The sequence below is a fragment of the Micropterus salmoides genome, unplaced genomic scaffold, assembly GCF_014851395.1.
Source record: "Micropterus salmoides isolate LMB-PRFRI ecotype aquatic unplaced genomic scaffold, ASM1485139v1 Ms_hic_scaffold_19, whole genome shotgun sequence".
NCBI lineage: Eukaryota > Metazoa > Chordata > Actinopteri > Centrarchiformes > Centrarchidae > Micropterus > Micropterus salmoides.
In genome coordinates, this window is record NW_024041039.1 from 8,986,281 (window position 1) to 9,013,818 (window position 27,538).

Here is a 27,538-nt window from a genome sequence, read left to right on the forward strand (position 1 = left end):
GGACCCCCAGATAGCTGAACGCGCACTGAAGAAGAAGACACGTTGCCAAATCTCAAATCGGTTGCGAAGCTGCCTGCATCATCCGCTGACCGAGCCAGGAACCGACAAGCAGAACCGGAGAAAAAATGGCGTTCACATTCGCGGCCTTTTGTTACATGCTTGCTCTGCTGCTCACGGCGGCGCTTATCTTCTTCGCTATCTGGCATGTAAGTAACACATTTAGACAACTTCAGGTAAGACTGCTGGCCTGCCACACCAGCAGCGCTGATAAAAGTGGGTGAAAGAACGAAAGAAAGGCTGGCAAAAACCGGGCTATCGCTAGGCCAGCTTTGTAGCTTCACACCGGGACAGTTTTTGGGTTTTACGTACGGTAACGTTACTCACATCGGGTCTCGGCTGCGTCTGGACCAGAACCTATCTAAGCCAGCAGTACGGGTCCGTTGTAGAATGAATGGCACACACCCTGCCGTTAGCTTGAAGCTAAAGTTAGCTGGCAGTGAAAACACCAAGACGAGCATACTTTTGTTCATACGTTGTATTATCGTAATACCGTGACATGGTTCACCTTTTAACAACCGTATTCTGACTATAGCGAACGTTTAGTCAGGCTTGTCGTATGATTAGTGTTGAGGTAACGTTATTTGCTAGCCAGCTAGTTAGTTAGCAGGCTTAGCTAAGTTTTACTCCTGGAACAACAAACGGTCACATGTTTCTGTGAGCGTCGTTGTGTAACAATGTAATACCGTTAGCTTTATTGTCAAAACGTCAACAGGGCATGTTGTAAACTTTTCAGTAAGCTTTAGATAACGTGTCCGGGATAAAGAAAGTTAGATCATTGATGTTACACATGGTTATCCCATAGATGCAATTAGTTAAAGTTAACGAGACTTTATCAATGCAAATAAAAATGACATGGAATAAAACTGAACATACACTTAAATGTCATGTCATTACGTTGTTTTAATGTAAAAGTTTCAGGTTGAACAACAGGAAACTTGGACAAAATGTAACGTTACTACAAAATTGCTTTGACAGTGATGCTGAAACGTTAGCTGATTGATCGATGTGTCAATTCAGAAATTATCTAACAATTCAGTTGCTTTTTTTTTTAGTTGTATTAAAATCATTCTTTTAAGGTTTCAGCTTCCCAAATGGAAGAATTTGCTTCTTTTCTGTTTAATGTCATTTTGTAAACAGGTGGATGTTTGGCTGCTGTAAAAACATACAATTTGAAGACATATTAAACTCTGGAAACATAATCCTTATTATTGTTCATATTTCTGAGATTTTGTTGAAGAAATGATTCAATAGAAAAAAGACAGCTCAATCGACTATGAAAAGTCCCCTGAAAGGGAGTATTATACTGGAAAAGTGTTGCTTGTTTGAAATATTGCACATAAAGTTACTGTACATTTAAAGAAAGTTTCAAATAGGGCTGCACCATAAAAAATTATATCATTCAATATGGATAATTTTTCTCAACAAAATAAATATCTTAATAGAACAATTAGGTGCTAATTTGTTTGTGAAATTGAATTAAATCAAACATTTATTGAACATTTACAAAACATTTGTTATATTGCTATTGAGGGAAATAACACATACAGAATACTGTAAGTCTTCTATCTTACTGACCAAATTCAAAGCCGTCCAATGCCTAATTGCATTGTATTTTTGTTCATAAAATGTCCTTATATACCGAGCTGCTCTCTGTTCATTGTTACATTGTGACTGTCTTGTCCCTCCAGATAATAGCATTTGATGAGCTGAAGACTGATTACAAGAATCCTATAGATCAGTGTAACACTTTAAATCCGGTAAGTGACACTACTGCACCTGACACACCTTCCTTTGCCTCTTTGACTGCATGCAGATATGCTCTGTTGAAAGGTTTTTCATTTATTTTAGTGTAACTTTATCCGCCTATCTGTCTTTTTCAATCATTTCTCTGCACTGTTTTGCTAAATAACCTGCCTGTTATGAATTCAGTGATCTTGTCAGCTGTCAAACTCTAACGCCTTTTTGTTTGTTTTGTTTATCCTAATCTGCTTTTTTTTTCTTTGTTTTTTTTTTTTACACTTTGTTAACGGCAAAAAGACAGTTGAAAAGGTCAAAAAGATTAAAAGAGTCAAAATTGCAATAAAGGTTTGTACCAATCTTTAATGCCCGCTCAGTTCAACTCAGTCTGCAGTCTTGTCATTTTGCACGGAGAAGTGTTTGCAAATGTCTTTTCAGTTAACTAATCTCAGAGTTAAAGCCAGAGTTTAGTTCAGGATTAGACAACATGCCACCTGTGTCTCAGGGTTTTTACTTTCATGTAGTAGACTACCTTGGAAAAAGAAATTATTTTTTTTATTTTGTGAGCATTTGTTAAGAATTTTTTTTTAAATATCTTTTTTTTCTATTCAAGACTTTAAAAGTGCAACTTTAAGGGCATGAGCATTAACTGAAATAATGGATTGTGCTTCCTGTTGTAGAGTCCTCATCTAACCAATTACACTGTTTATAATCTGTGTGTTTTATATAATATTCTCTGGGATTAAATATGCAGTGTTATTGATTATAGATAAGAAGTGTAGCTGTTAACTGAAAAGACTTGCAAATGCTCAAAACATGCATGATTTTTATTACAACCTACCCTTTGTTTGCTAATAGTGTTATAGTTACCGGTACGGAAAATTCCTAGTATAGACAGACAGTTGGGTAACTTGTCTAAAGTTTTAGACAGCGATAACATGACACCAGGCTGATACACAGTCCAGACAAAGCTTTTACATAACACTATTCATAATACAGATCATATCATTTAGGATTTTCTAGCAAAGCTTTTTGAACAGTGGATACTTTGAGCTGTGTGTATATATAGGGCGATGTTTTATTGGTGTTAAATTAATGTTTCAAGCTTCAAATGAAAGTTTTTATTATTGCACATCACATAATCATTTCACTTCTCTATGCAGTGGAGGCTGCAGTTTGCTTCAGCAATTAGCAGAACTACTGTATATGAGCTCAGTGTTGGCTCTAACCTACATCACCTGTGGTTCACAACAGATGGCTGCAGAATCCCAACACTTCTCAGCTCAGCGATATTTAGGACCACTGATTGGTTAGTGATTTCAGTAGTAGGAGGAGTTATTTAAGCTAAAAGCACAGATTCCTCTTGTCTCTAATCCATGATGCACTCCACAGTACTATCTGCAGTTTTGACCATGGCCAGTCTTTTTGCGTGTGGTATGCTCAGCTCTGTTGGCACATTTTGTGCTGTGATCAGTTGTTTTGGATTTGGCAGCACAGTGCAGGATTTCAACACATTACAGCCCCCCCCTCCCTGTGCTTTCCTCATCCTACACGCCCCTCACCTTTCCATCTGTGGGCTGTTGTTGCCCCCTCCCTCTGCTCTTTTTGAATGCATGGCTTCCATGTGGTGCCTCCATCTGCCCCCCTGAACCCCGCTCCAGTTCGAACTCCGTCAACCTGAGACAGCCTGATGCATCAACACTGCTAGTGTTCACAGCATGGTCCATTTGTCAGGAAGTGGGATGATCTGTAGATTTGCCCTCACTGCAGAACATGTTGATGTTGAGATGTGCAATAACACTCCTGAGCAAGCTGTTGATCGGTTCCCTCTACTTGTCCTCAGACTCAATAATGCATGATGTAACCAGGGTGGGAAATTTCTATTCACTTGCAACAGCCTGTAGTAGATTTTTAAACTCTACCAAAAACTCACATGATTTTCCATGATTATTAGTCAGTGGCTAAGGCTAAAACTGTGATAGATGATTTGGCTAAAAACAGCCACACGTTTTGCCTTGCTCTTGGTTTTGCCACATTAGACAGAGGACATCTGAGGGTAATGCATAAATCTCTCTGTGGGAGTTTTGTTTATAGGCCAAGTTAGGTCTCCCCCTCCCCCCCCCCCTCAGTTTGGTGATGTTTTTTTTTTTTTTAGCCAGTTTGCAGGTGGCAGGTCTTAATTTTTCACCCTGTTTATTGTGTTCCACATTGTCAGATCAGTGCATGACAAAGCACTGTTCATGTATTATGCCTACAGCACAATAGCTTCCTGGATAGTAGTGATGTAAAGTAATGTAGCATCACATTGATATTGTGACACAGTAGGTTTCAACTGCACAGAATTTGAGGAAAGTGTGTATATAATTGCTCTGTTCAAATTAGCATCTCATTGGAGCTCATTTGTATTTCACTCCCGTCGTTGACTCGCTGTGGAGCCGACTGCAATTTTTTGTTTTTTATGTCTGGCTCTTTAAATAGCTCACATTTCTCCATTTTAAAAAAAGGCCTTTGAGGCTCTGTAACTTCATGGTGTAATGTCCATGACCAGTGTCCTTTCACGTCCCACAAGTCACATTTATTTAATACAACTTTATTCAATACCACACTTGGTTATTAATGAGTTTTTGTGGACAGCTTTAGAATTTGTTAAATATTACTGACAGTGTATCAGCATCAGGCTTGAAGAACAAGGCTGTTGGACTGTATTGTAACTGTATGTGGATTCTGAAATTTTCTTCAAACGTTGCTCTTTTCAGCTGGTGCTCCCAGAGTATCTCATCCATTTCTTCTTCTGCGTGATGTTCTTCTGTGCGGCCGAGTGGCTCACCCTCTGTCTCAACTTACCACTACTGGCTTATCACGTCTGGAGGTGGGTATCTGATGTAAAGGATTTATTCACTATAGTGTTAAGTCTTTCAATAAAAGGCTGAAGTACCTGAGGCTCTCGGTTTTCACAACAAACACCTGCACAAAGGGAAGCATAATCTGATTTAACAAACCATTTTATTTTGCGGTGATGCAGGTATATGAGCAGACCAGTGATGAGCTGTCCAGGACTCTACGACCCAACGACCATCATGAATGCTGACATCCTGGCGTTCTGTCAAAAAGAAGGCTGGTGCAAACTGGCTTTCTACCTCCTGTCATTCTTCTACTATCTCTACGGGTACAAAATAATTTTTCTGCTTTTTTTTGTTTTTTGTAAGCGTTTGTTTTATGTATAATCTGGGGATGTCCAGTTTGTAATGATGGGGAAGATGTGTAAATCTATAAAGTCTAGTGCAAATTAAGTATTCTAATTTAAAGTAAAGACGGTAAGTTTCCTGATAATACTTATCCTGTGCGAACTCAAATCTCATACAGTTCAAAATTTTGGGAAATCCGCTTATCCCCTTCTTGCCGAGACTTATATACCAAAGGTGACAAAATCTGCCTGCTAGCACAGCTAAAGATCACTAATTAACAATGGATCTCTTATTTGTTTAATCTGTATTTTAAAAAGTGTAAAACGTCAATTTGTGGTTTTAGGGGGGATTATATGTTGTTTCTTGATTGGGATCAGTAGCTCCATGGAGCGCTCTAGCTACTTATCTGGCCAAGAAATAGTCCGAGACTGACTGAACTGTATAAAATGGTGAACTGTCAATTTTACATTAAAGTTTTTGTATGGATAGAACAAACAAGATAAAATATGTGAGCTTTACAAGTGCTAGTAGGTGGATTTCTAACCTTTTGAAAAAGCAGGGCTAGCTGTTTCCAGTGTTTAACAGATGGTGGAACGAGCTATCACAAGCCATCAGAGCATGGGCGTTCATCTCTAACTTCAAGAAGCTCTTGAAACTCATCTCTTCCGAAAACACTTCCTCTCATAACACCTCAAACTCCTAACCTCTAACATGCACTTCCTGTGCTCTTCTTTCCCCCTATACCCTTACAATTATCTTGTATTGATTGCACTTTTTTGTTAACTCTCACTTCTTTCCCTCGGTATTTACCCCATTGATGCAATATGTTCCATTAGCTCTTACTTGTATTTATTGCTGCTCTTACTAGTATATATTGTCAGTTGTAGATCTCGTGCTGTATTTGATGCTTGTATGTTGTTTCTCAAATGTAAGTCGCTTTGGATAAAAGCGTCTGCCAAATGAGTAAATGTTTACGCTAAGCTAAGCTAACCAGCTGCTGGCTATAGCTTCATATTTAACACACACATAAGAGGGATCAATCTTCTCATCTAACTCTTGGCAAGAAAGCGAATAATATTTCCTAAAATTCTGAAAAGTTTGCTTAAAGGTTGTGTTTAGGTTTTAGTGGCATCTAGTGGTGAGGGTTGCGAATTGCAACCAACGGCTCAGCCACCGCTCCCCCACCCTTTCCAAGCGCCTAGGAGAAGCTACGTTGGCCGAGACACTGTTAGCTCTTGTGCTAAATGATACGTGTGGTCCCTATGTGTCGAAATTTCATGTCTCTTCTTACTTCTAATAAACCCTACGACGACTACTATTACTGCTACTACTACTATCCTCCTCATACGTATTCAACTTGGTGACAGAATGCACTCTGTAGAGAAGTTTGTCCATTTGGGCTACTGTAGAAACATGGCTGTGCAACATGACGACGTCCATGTAAGGGGACCCGCGGTGTATGTAGATAGAAATGGCTCATTCTAAGGTAATAAAAACATAATGAATTGTTATGTAGGGGATTTTATACACCACTGAAAACATAGGATCTTGCATTTCTGTCAACAGATTTTCCTAAATATTACACACTGGACTTTTAACTGTAGCTGAATTTAAGGTCATAATTACCTCTTAAACAAAAGATGTAAAACCCTGTAAAATCCATCACAGTGAGCTGTGATATTTGCAAAACATTTTAAAGTATTTAACTTGTCCACTTTCTCTTTTTATTTCTAACAGGATGATTTATGTTCTGGTGAGCTCTTAAACCAGACAATGAAGGAAAAGGACCTGCATGTACAGTAGATGACCAGACACTATGATCTTAGTGCTGGAACACTGGACCTGCTGGAGACCACCGTTCAGCAACACAAGACGCCATTTCAAGTGGACAAACTCGACCCTAACACCACACACACATGCCGTGCAGCGTGTCATTTTGGAAACATTTAGCCCCTTTTAAGAGAATTGCTCGGTCGGAGCATTCCTCTCATAGCACTATAGTTAAAGTTTTATGGGAAATAAGGACAAACCTGAATGGACAAGTTTTTTTCCTTTTTATTTTTAATGGTGTGATGATTTTGATGCTTGGGATTTAAATAAAGGTTTTCTTTTTTTCATATTGGTTCCCAACTTTTGAGTGTTTACACATTAGGTAGCCATTTTCAGGTGTGCAAAATCTGTGTGAATCTTGAGCTGTGTGCTGAACTGCATTAGCTTTTTCTGTGAATTAGATTCTGGGCTTTAAAAGCTAATTTATACCTGCCATGTGATTCGTTATCGTCACTAAAACAAACAGCAAAGTGTAAACTAGACTTCTGTTCTTGCCCATAGATACAAATGGTCTTAAAATTGATTTCTTTTTAAGAGAAGTTATGTACAGATAGGGCTGAAGTGCATGGGTTATTATCACTTAGTGAAACGTGTTGCACAGGGACAATCATAGTCTGGTTTTTGCATCAGTTTAAACAATCTGATGTATTGTTTCCATACTTCAGATCTATTTATCATCGCATTTAAATCTTGTAGTCCCTGTTGAAATCAATGGCAATATTTGTTTTCTTAAGTGTGAATCCAGAGTAGACCGCAATGTGTATTTGACCTGTATTTCTGTAGAGTTGCCCTTGCAGCTATCGATAAATAAAAAGGTAGACTCAACAGTACAATAATATATTCAGCATTAGGAAGCAACAATACTTTGTTAGTCTCTGCTTTCTGCATTTGAGCTTTGGTAGGAGAGCGCTGATGTGCCATGCTGTTGAATGTACCTTTTTTTCAAAACTGTTTTTGTCATTGTTCATTTCAACAGAAAATATTCCACAGCGTTATTTATTCATGAAATGTTTTTAATTTCACTTTGTCTCCAGGATATCAAGCACTCCTCGCAGTGTCGGGTCATTTCCGATCAAATCTGGAGTGTGATTTCTTTTAGAGTTGAGGCCATTAGACAGATGTTTTCATAAATACTAGAGTATTTATTGCCATTTTCACATATGTAAATCTGTCAGGGAAAGGGTGATCATTTAAGATAAAATTGCATTTTTATGTGATCCCATCGTATTACGTCCAGGAAATGACAACTTGAGTTTATTTGAATCTCAATAAAACTATCCCACTCTGTTATTATGGACTGGAATGTTGTTTTAATTAAACACCTTTAAATGAAATGAGTACACGAGCAGACAGAAGTACAAATATTTTATTAGCCATGCCAGCAGGACTGTCAGTCCACAACTTAAGTCCAGACTGAAATAGTTGGGTAATGATTGGATGGATTGCTATGAAATATGGTAGAGACATTCATGGTTCCCAGAAGGTGTAACTGAATGACTTTGATGATCTAACTTTTCCTGTAGCCCCACCATGAGGTTGATGTTTTTACTGAAATATCTCTACAAATTGGGATAGATTGCTGTCAAATGTGGTATAGATTCATTGTCCCTACAGGATTAATTCATCATCAGATCCAAATTTCGCTTTGTCCAAAACAAATGACATTCCCATCAGCCTCAGCTGTACTTTGAGTTTAGTGCCAATTAGCAAATGTTAGCATGCTAACACATCAAACTACATGGAAAATTATATTTTCTTACCACTTGCTTGTTAGCATACTTTTAGCATTTAGGCCAAAGCACCACTGTGTGTAAGTAGCCTCACAGAGCTGCTATCATGGCTCCAGTCTCTTAGTCTTTTTAACCTAAACAAAGAAACAAAGAGCATTGAGATGAACCCACCCTTTTTTACTGACCTGAACATCAAATTCAAGAGGACTTTGTTTAAATTAAGTCCTTATGTTTTAAATGAAATCAAGACTTTGGTCAAAATTAGACTTATCTTTACTATATGATCTTGGTAGGAATTCCTGATAAGTTGTGTTATAACAGCTTCTCAACACAAATATCAGTTTTCTCAGGATGAACTTTAGGTTACTGGTGTGACCCCGTTCTTTGGGTAGCATGAGTTAGATGTCCCAGTGTCCCATAGTGAGATGACAGCGCTATGACAAAGAACAGATGAGGCATATTCCTTTTCTAAAAATACCTTATTTCAACCACAAAAAGTATTTTCAAGGCCAATATAAACCCTACATACAGGTCCACAGTGACTTACATTAAGCAAGCAAGCAAGCAATGTGTTGCATAAGGACACAAGTATGTGTGGTCATCAATGGATGTGATCGCAGACTCAGGGATTACACCTGTGATTTTTTTTTTTTGCATCAACCATGAGGAATTAAGTAACCAAAATGCAGACCTGTACAAAGCATGCGACAGTATGTAAAATACGGTATATTTTAGAAATAATGGAGAAATTACTGGTTTGCAGTGTTACAGATTTAGAGAAATTAAAAATAGAGTATAGCTACAACAGGAGAGGAACAAAAATCTCCATTATCTTAAATGTGATATAAATGCAAACAACATATTTTAAGCTTACAAGTAAAATCCGGCAGGATTTCCTCATCAAGACTTTAATTTCATTTTAATGAAGGTGAAAATGCAATATATTAGAGTATTCTGTTAAAGTGCAATCCTAAGAGAATACAATTATATCACACATAATCAGGAAAGAATCGCTGACAAATGAGAGATCGATGATTTGAAGAGAAGAGCAGTGATCACCGAGACACCGAGCGCTCTGTGGGAACTTCTCGGCTTTCTTGGTAGGCTGTGTACCTTTCCCGAAACTCATGGAGGAAGTTGTATTGCTACAGAAAAAAAATGAGTCAAGTCAAACACGATTTTTGCTCCTGAGTAAAAGCTGAAAAAAACAGATGGTTAATTGTGTTTTAAACTATTCTTTATGGTCAGAACATGACAAACAGCATTTTTTTTTAAAAATATGCATAGGTAACATTAAGTAAACTATTATGATATATGATTATTGTAATAATTTTATCGCCAAGCCCTAATTTCAAGAGTTTTATTTATTTTACATTCTTACATTAAAAGGCAGCCATTTCAGTATGGACTCAATGTGATGCCCAACTGTTTAGAAGTTGATTGAACTATCACATTTCTTTATTAAACGTTATACCATCAGAAATAAGAGGCTGCAAGACAGACGCCGAGCTGGCCTTCTTTCTGTTGGATTATTAAGTAATATTGCTGTGTCTTGTGTTGTCACACTTGCTTGATGTTTGGCTGTGTTAACAAAGTTTTTTGATCATTATTAATTGTAGGGACTGTAGGGACACCATATCACAAAAAAAACACCAAATCTTCAGCAACGTTGCTTTAAATATAACAGATTCTGAGGGGGAGAAAAGTCACCTCTCACCTTCACAGTTTGGATCGCTCCTCCTCCTCTGTGCTCCCTGAGGATTTCGATTGCTTTGTTTGCCGTCATGGATATGGAGAGCTGAATCAGCAGACAGGCAGCGACTGAAGAGCAGAAAACAGTCATGCAATCAGAGCAATGAAACAAAATGATCAGAGAGGATTTAATATTATCTAAAAAAGTCTAACGTTTCAACATTAAATTACATATTTAGAAAACCAAATATCATCAAAGAAAAACACACTGATCTCAGGTTAACATGATAAATAATATGACAGGCGGAGCAAAGAGCAACTTTCAAAGAAAAAGTAAAATATTCTTACTTAATCCAGAGCGTCCCAGACCTCCGTAACAGCTAAAGGGTGAGGACAAAAAAGCACAGAAGCCCATCAGATGCTGAAAGCTCAAAGCAAATTGTTCAGTTGTGTAATGAGAGGTGTCCCAAGGTGTTGATGCAGGAATAGATGTCTTTGTGGTGAGATGTACACTGCCTCTCTAGGGCTGTCTGGCACTTCAAAAGGTTTAAAAATACTTCAAATTCAAAAATACAAAAGCTAAATCTGTCGCAGAAAGCATGGTAGAATCGAGCTTTACTCAACCTGGGAACAGCTATTTGCAGGCTTTTCACATTTACACATTTGAACTCACTCATACATTAGGCGAGTCCATTACAGCCACTTTCTCCCTGTTGCCTGTGAGCAGCTTTATCAGCTCACTTGGGGATTCAAGAGTCTCTAAATAGAATTTATTGTCCTGGTTTTACAGAGTGACACTTGAACCAGCAAACTTCCTTTTACTGCTCTAGTCTGTTGAGGCTGCTCTCGGTATCTGTGTTTATATGGAGCATTTTACTCTAATTATAACAACAACAACAATAATAATCAATCAGAATAAAAAATGTTTGATCTGAATTTATCAGAGAGAAAGAAATGTGCTCAGTTTCTCGTTAAAAGGTGAAAAGGATCTTGTTAAAACACAAAACATTTCACATCTTAATGAGACACTGAGCAGATAATTTTCAAGTTATTATAAACGTCCGCCACACACTTTGAAAACCTCTGCTGTCAATCATTAAAACTTTTCAAAATATTTTTTTCTTGTCATGATGTCAGCAGATATGCTGCCGTATAATCCGATCAAAGGATGCCAGTTTGTCCACCACTAAAACGCTCTTTCAGATTCTTTCTATTCACTTTTATTTCTGTTCATGTAGAGCTGCTTGAGTTAAGTTAAGAGAGACACAAAAAAATGCAACCAAGAAAGGTACTCATTTGTATTATTATTATTTGTATTATCATTATGTATTGTGTTGAGTTTCTGGACAAATCAGGTAAAATACTAAACACACATTCTGCCATTTTCTGTTACATTATTTCATCCAAAACAAAGAGAAAGATAAATTGGGAAAAGTGAATTGGGTGACATGACAAGACTCTTTGTGTCATGTCACCCAATTCACATTTGCCAATTTATCTTCCGCTCTCTCTTATCATGCAGTTTCTGTCCCTTTCACTTTAAGAATAAAGGCTCCCCAAAAATCACAATAATCATCAGTACACACTCACTGGATCACAGTCCTTCTGTTGTTCTTGAGGCTGATCTGCAGCTCCTCGAGGATCTGGCAGCACTGCTCCAGCTCAGGAGCGCCTCCATCTGGGAAGGGCATGTGGTGAACTGTGAAGCCTTGCTGCTGGTAGACCTCCAGCAATGAAGGGACCCTGTACTTGTTAAGTTCTCCTCTGGTGAGGAAAACAAACACCTCCTGCACCCCCTGGTTCTGGAGCTCCTCTGAGAGGAAGCCAAGACAGTTGAAGTTTATTTCTTGAAAGTTACAGCCCTTTTTTCTTGAGAGACTGGTCCAAAACACGACCATTTTAGGGGTGCAATATGTTAAATGGCACTGGCTCTGGTTCTCATATTGAGAATGAGAAACTTTCATTCTTTAATACAAGAAGCTGCCATCTATGTGTTTTCACAAACAACATAAAAGTGATGAAGCATTACGTAAGGCCTTTGCATCATGACACAAACCGGATAATCAGACTAAAATACTATTGACACTAGCGCACACACACACACACGCTACACTTGAGCTGAAACAATTGGTAAATTAATTGACAGAAAATTATTAACTTTTGCATATGTTTTTGTGTGTCAATTTTCAAGCAGAAATGAAAAACAGTCTCTGGTTTTAGCTTCTTCAATATGATGTTATGATGTTATGATGTTTGATGATGTTATGGCAGAAAATTGTGTCCTCTTACATTTAATCTTTTATGTATGTTCTTTTACTATTATTATTATTAATATGTATTGTGTTTTATCCTTAACCTTTCCTCTCCTATACTTCTTATGTTAGTCTGTCCACATTTACTAGGGTTTAGGTCAGAGCTGTGAATTTTTAGTGCTTTCCCTCTCTTGTTGTTCCTCTCCTCTCCTGGAATGTTCATTCAAGGCCGAGAGAGGATCTCTGTTCGCCAAAACATAGAAATCTAGACTGTGTAAATGATTTGCAGCCTTTTGCTGGGGGCCAGACACTAGTGACTGTCTTAGGAGACAGAACCTCTGGTCCAGCTGATTTGTGTTCTCTGTTTATTCTCTTTTGTTAAATAAATTCTTCAAAGACAACGGTTTGTTGTAACTCAATTATTTGCTCAGCCCCTCACCGGGAATATAATTTCCACGACAGATGACTTTCTTTGTCTTATGTGACATCAAACTAAATACCTTAGAGGTTACAAAACAAGTGACTTGTAGATGTTACATGGCACATTAAATTGTGACAAATTGTATTTTTCCCCCCATTTCATACACCAAACCATTAAGTACTTAAGGGAGAAAATAACTGTTAGTTGCAGCTCTAAGCCACATTATAAAAAATACTATTTGTTTTTCACCAAACAGCAAGACATGGCTGGACATAGATTAATTTCTGTGAAACGATTCTGTATCTAATGCACTTTGAAAGAAAAGAAGAATAGATTTGCACAACAAGAAACATTTAGATTTTGTGAAAGTCATATGGAATTCACAAAATGACAAATAACAGGAGAACATCTTGGACAATGACAATTTACATGATGTTGTCAATTACAGAAAGATGTGCTGAATTAACTTTTAATCTCTCTCACTACATTTCCTCAATCTATTGGTATGAGGTATTTCATGAAAATTAATAAAAGCTAAAATCTACTTGTGAATGTTAACATGGTTTCTTGCAGATTATTTTATTTGAGCACCACTAAGGATTAAGGTCGACTTACCAACATCTTTTTCCAAACTCCTGCGGATATCTTTGAATTTGCAACCTGAAGTCAGATGAAGGATGATTTCTTTTTTTATGATCAGTAACACAAAACCTTATGATAAAGTGAAATCAGTGACTTGTAGAAATAAATAAAATAATAAACTACAACTTTACCTGGTAGTGCACATATCCCAAGAAACTGTGAGCACTCCACTATGGACAGAGGTAACCTTTAAGCCAACCAAAATATCATATACTTGAACAGCCATGCTTGTATTACATGTCACCAATTAAAAACAAACTGGCTCTTCAGAATAAACATTACCTACATCATACTGACAGAAAACACACACTTTTGGTAACTCAAGACGAAAGGAACCCGCTGAATCTTACCAGGAGATGTGGAAGGGAGTCAGCTGCTCTTCTCCAACTTCCTCTTCTTCAGATGAAGAGTCAAACTCGCTTGTCCTCATGGCAACAGCTCAACAGACTGTTGAGACAGTAGGAAGGACAGAGAAATTCAGTGTTGAATTGGATCAAATGTAAACCAACTCAATATCCCCCCAAAACCATGGCACATACTTTGGAAGTTATGGGCAGTGATATAAAGTGTAGGGCTACAACTAATGATTATTTTCAGCATTGATTATCTTCTATAAAATGCCTGAAAATGGTAATAAATGTCTGTTGTTAGTGTTTCCCATAGCCAAAGATGACTTCCTCAAATGTCTTGTGTTAATGTCATGTGATATTGTGTTTACTTAAGTTAAAGTAGCAGTGCCACTGTGTAGACATACTGTAACAATTACAAGTCCTCAAAATTTAAGTACAAAAGTGCCTAAAAATAAATATAGTTCTAAAAGTAAAAGTACTCATTATGCAGAATGGTCAATTTAAGTTACTGCAGGTAGTTGGTAAAGGTGGGATTAGTTTTTAAACTGCTATCTTGTGAACCTTGTGAATCATCATTAATTATATGATTATTTTTTGCATTATTCTTCTCAACCTGCAAAGTAACTAGTAACTAAAGTCAAACAAATGTAATGAAGTAAAAGTAAAGTAGCAGAAAATGAAAACACAAAAGTAAAGTACCTCAAGATTATACTCGAGTACAATACCTGAGTAAATGTTCTCAGTTACTTTCCACCACTGATATTGTACTATGATGAGTAAAATACGCTAAGAACATTATCGTATGGTCCTTTAAAGAAGCTCACGTGCGAGCAAGTGGCTAGGCTACATACCATCCTGTAAACTGTGCTGCTACAGTCTGGCTAGTAGGAAGCTTTTTCTCCACTACTCACAAAGTATTAAGATTCCGACGAAAACAGCCTATTATTTTGACATTGCATTAACATTAATGTCAGAACTGAGAACATTGTCGAGCGTAATTTGTAACGTTATGGTGCACGGAGAGAGAAATGTGTTGCTGATGATAGTAGCTAACGTTAGCTGTGCATCTGTCAGATCGAAAATTTAAATTAAACATTTATCTATTCTTTATCAGAAAAGATTTAAAGAGATGTGTTAGTGTAACAGAGATGCAGATATGTGGATAAAAATAAGGTATAGCTGTGTCGTGTTTCTGAATTCTCACCGGTCACGCTCTCCTCCTGTCGACTGTTTTGACAGCTCCGTCAGCTGCGGCATCGATTTGAAAACTCCTTGAACCCAGCAGCCAATCAGATTCAAGTACTGCCTCTTAACCACGCCCCTCACAAAAACAAAGCAGGGCGCGTGTGCGCTCGATTTAAGTTCCGGACTGATTCACACGGGCGGGGTGAAGAATATAATCGGCGACAACAAGAAATAATGATCTGTTTTCTAAATCTTGGCGATATAATCTGTTTATTTAATGATATTCAATGTGTTTGAATTAGTGGAATCGATTATCAATCAGCAAAAGCCTATTGTAAATTCATACAATAAAATTTGTTGTAAATTCATACATTCCAACAGCGTAATGAAGCCTATGTATGCATATTTTAACATATATTTATATATATTGTTATTCATACCTTTAATTGATGTTGGCTATAATATGGCTGCCGGAGTTACATAAGTGGATTTCTGGATTTATTTCTCCCAATTATTTGCACAATTCATTAATTTTTATTATTGTTATATTGTCTATAATGTCATTATTCTCATTTATATCATATTTTGATTTCATTTATGTTACTGTAGGCTAATAATAGAATCGCCCTTTGTCTGTTTTCTTACGCCTTATTCCTATTTCACTCCCTAAGAAATTAGTACATCAATTTTTTGTAGGAAATTCCATTGACAAAATTTTACATGTCCATATTAAGAAACGACTTTATGGACATCAACATTTTAAGTGTTATCTGAAGATGTGAAACAATAGCTCAATCACAGTAAGTAACTGTATCGTAAAACAATACTTCCATTAGGGTATTTGCAACGTTCATGTTGAATCTGACTTCCCCAGTAAATCACAGAGCTGCTCAGTAAGCGTCATGCGGGACATCTGCCGTCCGCACAGAGCAGAGCACATCGCAGCGCGAGACACCTGCCTCCAAACACTGCAAATGACGGAAACCAAGTTTTTCCACAGAAGAGGAAACACCGGGAATTTTGTTTTGTCTTTTGTTTAATATTCACGGCATCTCTTCAGATGTCTGGAGAAGCAACATTGACGATCTTTAACTGAGGTGAGTTTCTGGTGGCTGTCTTTTGTATCTTTTGCTTCAGCAATCAGTGTTTGTGGCATGTTATTTGATGGATGATTGGATATTTGGACACCACTGATATTATAATTATGTTTGGAAGTAGCCTATTATAAAATGCATTTAGGCAGCTAGCATGAAAGTCTCACAACTAACAATAAAATTGTGATTTCTTCATATTTTAATCCCAGAAAAGTGATTAAAAAAAAAAAGGAGATCCTATATTAGTCGGGTTTTAAAACAAGAGGCAATTGCATATTCCATTTTTCAGCTTTTTGCTGACCCGTGCCTGTCCTTCTGTCAGCAGGCATAAAAGGAGGGATCTTGGCTCCTGCAGCCATTTCCCCTGCAGGGCTGAGCTCTTTGGCTGGCTTGCCACTTCCTTAGCAGAGGGGCTGCTGGCAGGGGCAACTTCTGAGCAGGTAACACAAACAAACAGGAATAAATGCAGGGAGGTCATTAAATCTGGTTATGTGACTCTAATTCTTACATTTAGACTTACTTTAATATATAGATAAGTATGACAGAATTCACATATGCTTAAAACCATAACTACTCAAATCAGACTGTATGCAGATATTCAGTTTTTGTTTGCTTCTTCTAATTTTGGTGTGTATTTGGTTAGGAAGAGGTTGTTAAACAAACAGTTTGACTTTCCTGCTTTGTACCTGTTGTGTGAATGCAACACTTTCAGATCAATGTTTGGAGATAAGAGTGAATTACACAGGAGAACATGCTTTTCTCTGCATGGTGGACTTTTCCCTCTTTACAGACTATCAGCTGGAAATATAAAAAGGTCCTTCAGGCTGCAGTTTGTGACGGTCTGTGCACATTAATAACTTAGTGTTTGCAAACAGCCTTGTTTGTGTGTCTCTTTGCACAGGTCATGAAGCCTCAAGAGGCAGAGCTTGTCACCGAAATCTCCAAGGTATGTTGCAACTTCCCTCATCAGCCAGTCTAATTTTATTAAAGAGACAGTGTATTTTAAATTTAAAGCTTTTCTGATGCCCAGAATCAAAAATGCAGTTTAGACATTCTAATTAGCTTCAACTTCATAGTAAAAGTCAACGCTGTTGCTGTCCCTTGTCAATGAATCAGTTACAATGCATGGTCTCGGAGCTGAAGACAGGGTTTACCAGCGCTCTGCTGGAGCTCAGTCAGATCCAACATGGAGACACGTATCTGAGGGAGGAACTGGAGGAGAACAGGAGGAGCTGCCAGAAGAAAGCACTTCGTCTGGAGGCTCTGGTCGAGTCACTGAAGGTGAGACTTTGATTAGTTTTAATTATTAAGAAAAAATCAAATGTTAAGTTTTGTTACAACATGTGTTATACTCACATAATCATTTAAAACCAACAACAGCCACATTAACAGTAACGCAAACACACTCAACACTCAAATTAGACTGGATTCTCTCAAGGATGTGTAACAGATGTTACAGAGTATAAAATGAGTTACCAAACTCTGGTCCTGCGTCTTTGTCATACTACAGGAAGAACTTGGAGTGATGCGGTGTCAGATCTTGCAGCTGTACAGTAACCGACATAGACCTCAGCAGGATGGAAAGAGCTCCACATCCAAACAGAGAGAAAGGTATAAAAAAGAAAGAAATTACACAGATATAAACTACAGAGCTGTACAGATATTAATACAAAGTATTAGATCCAAACAAATTAAATCACAGCTCAGGAGACTGGCCTCTGACAAACCATAGCCTCAACCTCATCTTTAAGTAATTTAAGTCAAAAAGTGAAACTTTCATATTTTCTAGACACATAAAGTGTAATGATTACGGCTTACAGCTCATGGAAAAGCACTCCGTACTTGGTCGGGGCTCCTTTTGCACAAATTACTTCATCAATGCGGCGTGACATGGAGACAATCAGCCTGTCCTACTGCTGAGTTGTTATGGAGGCCCAGGTTGCTTTGATTGCGACCTACAGCTTGTCTGTACTGTTTGTCTGGTGTCTCTTATTTTCCTCTTGACAATACTCCATAGATTCTCGATGGGGTTCTGGTCAGGTGAGTTGGCTGGCCAATCAAGCACAGTAATACCATGGTCAGCAAACCAGTTCTTAGTGGTTTTGGCACTGTGGGCAGGTGCCAAGTCCTGCTGGAAAAGGAAATCAGCCTCTCCATAAAGTTTGTCAGCATGAAGGGCTCTAAAATCTCCTAGTAGACGCTGCTTTGACTCTGGACTTGAAAAAACACAGTGGATCAACACCAGCAGATGACATGGCACCCCAAACCATCACAGACTGTGGAAACTCCACTGAACTTCAAACAACTTGGATTCTGTGCCTCTCCACTCATCCTACAGACTCTGGGAACTTGATTTCCAAATGAAATGCAGAATTTACTTTCATTAGAAAAGAGGTTTTCTAGTTCTTTTTGTCCATAGCCCAGGTAAGACGCTTCTGACGCTGTCTCTGGTTCAGGAGTGGCTTGACACTAGCAACGTGACACTAGCAACGTGACACTTGTAGCTCATTTCCTGGGCACGTCTGTGCCTGGTGGCTCTTGATGCTCTGACTCCGGCCTCAGTCCACTCCTTGGGAAGCTCGCCCAAGTTCTTGAACCGTCTTTTCTTGACAGTCCTCTCAAGGCTGCGGCCATCCCTGTTGCTTGTGCACCTTTTCCTACCACACTTTACCCTTCCAGTCAACTTTCCATGAATATGCTTTGATACAGCACTCTGTGAACAGCCAGCCCTTTCAGCAATGACCTTCTGTGGCTTACCCTCCTTGTGGAGGGGGTCAATGAGTGTCAGAAGTCTTAAAGGCTCTTCTCAGGTTGATACTTTGGTATTATATATTATACATTCTTCATTCAAATATTTTGAGATATGGATTTTTGATTTCCATGAGCTGTAAGCCGTAATCCTCAAGGTTAAAACAAAAAAAATGTCCTGAAATATTTCACTTTATGTGTAATGAATCTAGAATATATGAAAGTTTCACTTTTATACTCATTCCTTCATCTGCCTGCAGCTTTGGCCCCCTGCTACCATGGCCTCAATGGACAAAACACATACAAGAAATAAAGTTCACACATGGAGGGAATTTGCTCATGAAATTAAAAAAATACTGTAAATACCAAAATATAAACAAGAGCGATAGCACAGATATTGGGGAAAATAGGGAAATTGAATAAATGCAGAAGTACATTCAGTATTTGTTCTTAGGGGCCAGTATAACGCTTTACTTTGTGCTGTAAATGTGGCAAAATCCGGCCAAATTTGACCCCACGGTACAAGGTAAAAAAGCAGAATAGAACATGCAGGTCTTCTTAATTATGTGTTTGTTTGTTTGCAGGAAATCCACACGTATCATCTAATATGTGTTCATATTAATTCATCATCATTTCAGTGGTAAACAGCAAACGATTATTCATAAAAAGGTGTTCACACCTAGTCAGCGGGCGGTAATAATAACTGCTGGTTAAACCTGTAGAGAGACAATTTTGCCATATGTCCACTGCAGCAGCGATCCAGCAGAACCGGCCGGTGAACGGAGGCAGTGTGACTGTTCGTCTGAGCCACCCGCCTGTCCATCCAGAGGAAAGCTGCTCCTCCACTGTTTCCTGCAGGGCCTCAAAGCAGGACTGAGTGAAGGCACAGGTGAGGAGTTTTTTTTTTTGCCAGTCTGTATAGCTGATTGCTGTATCACAATGATATTTCAACCAACAATGAGCAAAACTGTTTGTCTGTCTAATGTCAGGAAGATATTTTCAGCTGTGCAATATTTTCATTTGGCTTTTAAAAAAAGTTAAATATTTTAAAACTTTAAAACAGTAAAATGTTTTAAAAAGTCAGGGCAGTAGGGGGTGGGGGTGTGGGTGGGAGGGTTGTTGATATTTCTTCAAAAGTACTTGCAGTAGTGGTGGAATGTAACTAAGTACATTTACTCAAGTACTGTACTTAGGTACAATTTTGAGGTACCCAGCAGTGTATAAAGTACTTTAAATTAGTCCAGCTGCAACATTAGTGATGCTTACACACAAGGACATCACTTTATGTTGAAAAGAGATGACATTTAAGGACTCAGATTAGAGAGACAAAACACTCATGATACGGGACAATGCAGAATACTGGGGTCACAAGAACAAGACAAGTAGATATTTTAATACTATTTCAAATATTCATTGATAAAATGTTTGATTGAGGGATTTGGGAGACTTTGAGTATTAAACACTTAATTTTCTGCATTCTGGAGACATTTCCTGCACCAACTTATGGTGGATATATAAAGGGAAAAAATTCAGGTGGCAGGTGACAATTCAGAATATAAAAGTATAATGCAGTAATAATGTTGTTTTTTTTTAGCTTAAGAATTTTTGGGGGGACAATGCAGATCTGTTTTTTCTATATTCACATTGCATTGCATGTCTCATAGCACTTACATTTGTTATTTAATATTTCTTGTTGCAAGCTATTTTTCAGAACATTTTTAACAAATGCTTTTAAAAAGTGATGGGGACAAAAGTGGTGGGGACATGTCCCCAGCGTCCCCTGCGTCCCCAGTGCAAATGACACCTACGCTTACACTTGATTGCATCACTAATTATTATTCAGTGATAAAAATATAAAGTATTCTGAAATGGGACATTCTGCATAATGAGTACTTCTACTTTAGATACTTTAGGTATATTTTGTGTCTTAATGCCTGAGTTTTACTTGTATCAGGGTACATTTACACTGTGGTATTGTTACTTTTATTTAAGTAAAGATCTGAGTACTTCTTCCACCACTATTGAGCAGTACATGTTGGCCATTGATTTGTGTTTGTTATATTTAGATGTTCAAATTGAGGGTTAAACTTCATCATCACTTACAAACTTAGTAGCGCCTCCAAAGTTGCTATATTATTTGATAAAAAGAATACATGTGTAGCTAAATTTGTATTTTCTTTTTTTTGTACAGATGCACGACATCAAGTGGCGATGCAACTTCTGCATTCTGAGTGGGAGTATGTGTCAACCTTAAACCAGCTGTATGATAAATACAAGACGCCACCAGCTCACCAGATGACTGTGGAGCCATAGTGAGTGCTAAATACTTTATGTAACTTAGCAAACTGTAGCTACAGAGGAAATAAACAGCTCGGGTCTTTTCCTGCCTTAAAAACCTTGTAATGTCACGACACAATTATATTCTACAACAACACAGATACAAAAACTGAAATTAAATCATCTCTTCTTTTTGCAATGTTAGCCTGAACAAACACAAAATGTGCCCAAGTTAGATGAAAAAAACCTGAACATTTTCTGCTTTGCTTTGTATTTCTGTTAAAAAACACGATATGTGATCCTTGATTTCTGTGTTGTGATCCAGTCAGACATACCTGAAGTTTGTGGAGCAGCTGTTACAGCGACATCTGCTCTTCAGAAACACCCTGCAGGAGCGATTATCTGCTGAACACTGGAAATCTCTAGTTGGAGACATCCTTGTGCAGCTTATTGGCCAAAACGACGTGAGTTAATGCTTTTTTGGGGGGTGGGGTTATGATTTCAGCGGATTACACTGAGCACCAAAGGAACACACGATTGCTCTGATTTGGGTTGTCCAGACAGCCTTTTCGGATATGTACCTTGGATACACGACAACCCTGGCGTCATTCCTCTCACTGGAGTTCAACAGACTAAACCATCCTGAGAAAAGTCACAAAACACAGGTAGCTTCTTTTAAGTGATGTAGCAACATTATTCAGTCATAATATGCTTGAGAAACTACACATACTGATACATATTCTCTGTCTGCATTCAACAGAGCGGCCAGATGGAGAGAGAGGAAATGAAACTGCTCTCCTTGCTGTTGGCACCTGTCTCTCGCATACACAGCTACCTGAACCATATTCAGGTGAGTCAGCAGCCACAGTGAGGCCAGTTTGTAGCGCTGCTGTTACACAAGATGTGATGCTGCAGGCAGGGCTGGACTGGGACTAAAAATCGGCCCTGGCATTTTTGGCCCAGGCGGCCCACAAAATCGGTCAGACACCCCTCACCAATACATAATTCTTCCGTTTAAGGGCTTGGATAAGGGGTGTGATGAAACACTTAGCCCAAGAGACGTAACATCTCACAAGATTGGGGCCATGAGAAGACAAGAAAATATTTTAATAGGCCTACTATTTAGGGGGCTCCTCCCCCAGAAGTGTCAGCATAGAAAATGAACCAATGGCTTTTTTAAAAACAGTTATAGAAATACATAATTTACGTTACACCAGCCCCGAAGGTGCTTCGGCCCACCGGGCATTTGCCCGGTATGCCAGATTACCAGTCGAGCCCTGGCTGCAGGTTAACTCTAAACCTGTAGCTCAACATCTGAAAAGAAACAGACAAAAATGTAAATTTTGAAATATTAAAGGCCTAATGAACATTTCAGTTTAGGTTTAGAAACACTAGAGGTACTACAGGTCAAATACATACACTTAGCAGGTTGATAGTTGATTACAGCTTTAAAAAATTACCGTAACCCTACCTGAATTACTTACTTTTTTCTCAAATTTTCCTTCTCTAGAACTTGTTGCAGTGGACGGGTAAAGAGCATCCTGACTGTAGCCTCCTGCTGGGAACTGAGCGAGCGCTGAGGAGCCTTTTGTTCCGCTGTCATGTGATCCTGGAGGAGGAAGTGCGGTGGGAGGAAGGAGAAGAAGCTGGACAAAGGTCAGGGCATCATTAGAAGGACTAGCTGACTCAGAGGATCCTTAAGTATAGACACTTAGGTTGATGCCTCTTATATCAGATTAGAACTGTATGTAGATATTTTTGTATTTCTGACCCCTTACTGAAGCAGTGTCACATACTAAGTTGAATTCCTGTGTTTGTGTCTTTGGCTCATTGACAAACTCATAGAAAATGTATATCTACTCTTTACATGAACAGCAGTTGCTCTGATGCAGCGGCTGGCGGATCCTCTGCAAACTGTTGCAGGAGGAGCCAACAGACCAGAGAGTCCAACGCTGCAGCTCAGAGGTGAGTGTCGTCCTCTGCTGGCTTCAGACAGTGGTGGCCTAAAGGTGTGACCAAAGGGTTGTCGGGTCAAACTCGGAGCAACTTCCAGGTCACAGCGTTCCTGTAAAAGAGATCATTGCTTCCCCCTGAATAAATAATTATTTAAAAAAAACATGCAAGGGAACACCTACAGTGCAAACATTTTGTTGAAAGTGACTTTTTCAGTGATGTGCAAAAATGTTGGAAATTAAAATACTTACTTCTAGGCAGCCGATATCCATTCATTTCAGTACAGCATCCAAATCAACTTGCAAATAGATACTTGGGTATTGTGCATCTCGATGTTATCAGGCAATTATTATTCCTTTATTATCCCCCAACCGGCCGAGGCAGATGGCCGCCCACCCTGAGCCATGGTTCTGCTCGAGGTTTCTGCCTCTTAAAAGAAGTTTTTCCTTGCCTCTGTCTCCTAGCACTTGCTCTTGGTGGGAATTGTTGGGTTTCTGTAAGTAATATCACAGAGTATGATCTAAACCTGCTTTTGGAAAGCGCTATGAGATAACCGTTGTTGTGATGTGGTGCTATATAAATAAAACAGGAAAAGGAACTCAGGTATCCAAAGTAAAAGTATTTAAATGAAAGAAGAGAAAGCCTCACATGTCCAGTAGTGGGAATTTTCATGTTTTCAGATAATTTAAAGAAGGTAAGGAATGAAAGTAGGAACGAAAGAAAGTACGAAAGAACAAATGCCAGAAAGAAGAAAAGGAGGTTAGGAAATAATAAATTATATTAATATATGTGTATCTAATGCTGTGATGTAAAATCTGAATCTGCAAAGTAAGACGTACAACTGCCTGCAAAATGTAGTGGAGTTAAAGTAAGAGTACCTCAAAATTGTACTTAATTAAAGTACTTATATATGTAGTCTGTAGTAAATGTACTACAGACTTTCCCGTCACTCTCCCAGCTGATGCAGGAGGAGGTATAATAACTTCCACTCTCCTTCCCACAGAGACCAACAGCAATCTGTCGGCCTCACTAATGGAGTCGACGGCTGTCACTCGATGCGTCTGGAGTGCTGGTCCTGCAGCCCAGTGAGGAGGAAGGGCTGTGGACGAGACCGGACTGTCCCGAACCAGCCGGCTCGTGACTGTGGACACGCCTACTGCTCCCTCCTTACTCCCGACGCTGCAGGATGGGGAGACAACAGCGACTCGGGCCAGGGCACCTTCAGCCAGCCCACCGGGAAAGGTACCAACGAGCTAGAGGTTCCTCACACTAACCACAGCCTTGAGGACTGTGAGACAGACCCAGATGACACCTCGGCCTTCGACTACTCCTCCGTCACCTCCTGTAGCCCTGACGGCACCCTGCGGAGGGAGACGATGGACAGCAACAGTGGGGAGGACGAAGAGGAGGACAGCCAGGTGCCGGTGCTCTTAAAGCCCTCGTACAGCCAGCAGCAGCAGTCGAGGGATGCACCCAGAGAGCGGACTGTGTGCCTAAGGTGGCAGATTCCCAGATTAACTCCTCACCCTCCTCTGAGAAACACAGCAGGGGCGTGTGTGGACGGGCAGACGCCGTGCCTCGTCAGCTCCTACGGAAAGAGGGTGGTCAGTGTCAGGAAGGGGTCGCCTCCTCTACATCCAAAAAGTGCCTTCAGGCCCATCTGGGATGATCCATCCAAACAGGTATTCAGTTTTTACACATAAGCTGTGTCCATGCTGGGCATACTTTTAGTATATTACAGTATCCACATCCTTTCAAAGTGGGTTAGGAAGAAATGATCCCAATGTGGTGTAGTAACATGTTGCCTGAAGTAACTGAACTGTGCTCAAAACATGTACACTAAAAAAATACTCAAGGAGCACATACTTCTGCTAAGGATGCACAATTTGTAATATTAAACCCACAGCAGAATTACAATATTTAACTTTGGCTCCTCCTCATGGCAGACTGGTACAACAACACGTAGACTGTAATTTCCATTGGGACTGTGTTGGACACAAACACCCGCACAAAAAAGTACATATGCCATCAGAACATTTGAAAGAATAGAAACCGTGATAGACAATCGTGGGATACATATGCTATATATTTGAGCGACTTTGACGAGGACCAAATTAAGATGGCTAGACGACTGAGTCAGATAATCTCTAAAACGGTCTGCAGTGGTCAGTACCTATCAAAAGTGGTCCATGGAAGGAAAAGCGGTGAACCAGTGACAGGATCATGGGAGGACTAGGCTCATTGCTGTGCATGGGGAGCAAAGGCTGGTCCATGCGGTCCAATCCAGCAGGTGAGCTACTGTAGGTCAATTGCTAAAAAAAAGGTAATGGTGGTTCTGATAGAAAGGTGTCAGAACACACAGTGAGTTGCAATTTGTTGCGTATGGGGCTGTGAAACCGCAGACCAGTCAAGCAGCCCATGCTGACCCCTGTCCACTGCCAAAGGGGCCTGTAATGAGCAAGTCAGCATCAGAACTGGACCAGGAGCAATGGAAGAAGGTGGCCTGGTCTGATAAATCACGTTTTCTTTTACATCACGTGGATGGCTGGGTGCGTGTGCGTCGCTTATCTGGGGAACACATAAGGCACCAGGATGCACCCTGGGAAGAAGGCAAGCCGGAGGAGGCAGTGCGATGCTTTGGGCAATGTTCTGCTGGGAAACCTCAGGTTCTGCCATTCATGTGGATGTTACTTTAACACGTTCCACCTACCTAAGCATTATGGCAGACCATGTACCACATGTCAGATCAGGCAGTGGCTTCTTTCAGCAGGATAATGGGCCCTGCCGCAAAACAAAAATGGTTCAGGAATGGTTTAAGGAACACAACAACAAGCTGAAGTTTTTGAATTGGCCTCCAGATTCCCCATATCTCAGTTCAATCAAGCATCTGTGGATGCGCTGGACAAGTCCAATCTATGAAGGCCCCACCTCACAATTTACAGGACTAAAAGGATCTGCTGCTAACGCCTTGCCAGATACGACAGCACAACTTCAGAGGTCTAGTGGAGTCCATGCCTTGACGGGTCAGAGCTGTTTTGGAGGCAAAAGGGAGACCTACACAGTATTAGGCAGGTGGTCATAAAGTTATGGCTGATCACTCGAAGTATTACACTTCCATAAAGTTGGGGGGAGTCAAAAGAAATACTTAAAAAGGAGGGACAAATACTCAAAGCAGCTTGGTAGCCTATTTTCTTTAAACCCTCCAAACAAACCTCCAGCTTGTACGCAAATGATGACAGATATTATACAACAGTTTTTACAGGCTTAGTAGTACAGAACTAGCAATGACTAGTGAAATGAACTTCATGAGGGAGAAAAATGACAGGCTTGGATGAATATTGTTAATGTGATCCTGTATCTCCTAATACCATTTTCCCCTGTCATTTATACACTCAAACCTGCTCTCTATATATCCACATCACTTCATGTACCAGGCTGATTCAGCTCCAGAGAAAGACAACAGACAAGGCTTCATACCGATTCAAGCCCCAGCGAGGCAAAGCTTTCACAATTTCAACCCGAGCAGAGAAAATCTGAGGTAAGAGCCTTCAGGTGGAATTACAACAGTGATGAACTTGACTCTATAAACACAGGTGTGGTGGTGATATAGAAGAATTATTTTACTAAAAAAAACAACCAAATTCACAATTGCTCTGTGGTGTTTCAGTGCTGATACGAAACTGGACGTATGAGATTGATCAACTTTTACCTGTTTTCAGACCAGGTCTGCCTCAGCAGCGGGGGAACCACGCAGCAGCCATGAGCGGTGGATTGTGGGAGGACAGTGAGGACAGCGAGGGACCCTGCAGCACTGTTTGACCTCCCTTGCTGTCCTCCCCAGAGACACGAGGACCCTCACCAAAAACTGTTGCACACATAACTTTGAAGTTACAACCAAACGTGAGCCTAAGCTGTGATTTATTTGATGGATACATTGTTAAAAAAGGCCATAACAGCAGTGTACAATGCATGAATGACAAAATCAGTGAGCCTAAAAACGGAGAAGGGATTTTTCTTGATTTTCTGTTAAAGCTGAACCTTTTATGAACACTGCCAACGTGTTTGTTTGACAAGAATGTTGTTCTTCGGGATTACATTTCAATGTGGGAAGAAAGTCAGAGAACTTTTGGGGGGCGGTTGTGCAACACACCTGAGAAAAGAAAATCTTCCATTCTCTAAGCAAAGCTTAGACTACTAATACTTTCTTTTAAAGAGGTGAGACGGTGCAATACAGTCCCCTCCAAAAGTATTGGAACGGTAAAGCAAATTCCTTTTGTTGTTGTTGTTCACTGAAGACATTTGGGTTTAAGATCAAAAGATGAGTATGAGACAAGAGTTCAGAATTTCAGCTCTCATTTCCTGGTATTCACATCTAGATGTGT

General features: G+C 39.5%; 3 protein-coding genes across 4 annotated transcripts; 2 read left to right on the forward strand and 1 right to left on the reverse strand.

Annotated features, from left to right (window-relative positions):
* Positions 1–36: 36 nt before the first annotated feature.
* Positions 37–8,102, forward strand: cnih1 (cornichon family AMPA receptor auxiliary protein 1). Its single transcript, XM_038728750.1, has 5 exons — positions 37–206; positions 1,749–1,817; positions 4,554–4,666; positions 4,820–4,963; positions 6,720–8,102. The coding sequence occupies exons 1-5, from the start codon at positions 126–128 to the stop codon at positions 6,745–6,747; spliced, it is 435 nt and encodes a 144-aa protein (XP_038584678.1). The 5' UTR covers positions 37–125; the 3' UTR covers positions 6,748–8,102.
* Positions 8,103–8,162: 60 nt separating this feature from the next.
* cdkn3 (cyclin-dependent kinase inhibitor 3) lies at positions 8,163–15,203 on the reverse strand. Of its 2 annotated transcripts, none has more exons than XM_038728741.1 (8): positions 15,104–15,203; positions 13,900–13,996; positions 13,681–13,736; positions 13,523–13,567; positions 11,825–12,047; positions 10,583–10,614; positions 10,260–10,363; positions 8,163–9,687 (listed from the first exon to the last, which is right to left on the reverse strand). In XM_038728741.1, exons 2-8 carry the CDS (start codon positions 13,977–13,979, stop codon positions 9,598–9,600), a joined length of 630 nt encoding a protein of 209 aa, XP_038584669.1. In that variant the 5' UTR covers positions 13,980–13,996; positions 15,104–15,203; the 3' UTR covers positions 8,163–9,597. The 2 variants fall into 2 exon arrangements, with proteins under 2 accessions (XP_038584669.1, XP_038584670.1); XM_038728742.1 differs by lacking the exon at positions 15,104–15,203 and adding an exon at positions 14,089–14,242.
* A 1,276-nt stretch (positions 15,204–16,479) lies between these two features.
* LOC119910235 lies at positions 16,480–27,213 on the forward strand. The gene is made up of 14 exons (XM_038728725.1): positions 16,480–16,618; positions 17,080–17,124; positions 17,295–17,459; positions 17,689–17,789; positions 19,679–19,815; positions 21,118–21,238; positions 21,529–21,667; positions 21,764–21,868; positions 21,964–22,053; positions 22,714–22,859; positions 23,079–23,168; positions 24,160–24,838; positions 26,591–26,694; positions 26,876–27,213. Exons 2-14 carry the CDS (start codon positions 17,083–17,085, stop codon positions 26,973–26,975), a joined length of 2,019 nt encoding a protein of 672 aa, XP_038584653.1. The 5' UTR covers positions 16,480–16,618; positions 17,080–17,082; the 3' UTR covers positions 26,976–27,213.
* Positions 27,214–27,538: the final 325 nt, after the last annotated feature.

Coding starts and splice junctions, on each gene's coding strand:
- cnih1 (XM_038728750.1), top strand. CDS start 126: ATGGCGTTCACATTCGCGGCCTTTTGTTACATGCTTGCTCTGCTGCTC. Junction 1,818..4,553: donor AGTGTAACACTTTAAATCCG/GTAAGTGACACT, acceptor TGCTCTTTTCAG/CTGGTGCTCCCAGAGTATCT. Junction 4,964..6,719: donor TTCTTCTACTATCTCTACGG/GTACAAAATAAT, acceptor TATTTCTAACAG/GATGATTTATGTTCTGGTGA.
- cdkn3 (XM_038728741.1), bottom strand. CDS start 13,979: ATGAGGACAAGCGAGTTTGACTCTTCATCTGAAGAAGAGGAAGTTGGA. Junction 13,568..13,680: donor TGGGATATGTGCACTACCAG/GTAAAGTTGTAG, acceptor ATCTGACTTCAG/GTTGCAAATTCAAAGATATC. Junction 9,688..10,259: donor GAGCGATCCAAACTGTGAAG/GTGAGAGGTGAC, acceptor TTTTTTCTGTAG/CAATACAACTTCCTCCATGA.
- LOC119910235 (XM_038728725.1), top strand. CDS start 17,083: ATGAAGCCTCAAGAGGCAGAGCTTGTCACCGAAATCTCCAAG. Junction 17,125..17,294: donor TTGTCACCGAAATCTCCAAG/GTATGTTGCAAC, acceptor TCAATGAATCAG/TTACAATGCATGGTCTCGGA. Junction 17,460..17,688: donor CTCTGGTCGAGTCACTGAAG/GTGAGACTTTGA, acceptor GTCATACTACAG/GAAGAACTTGGAGTGATGCG.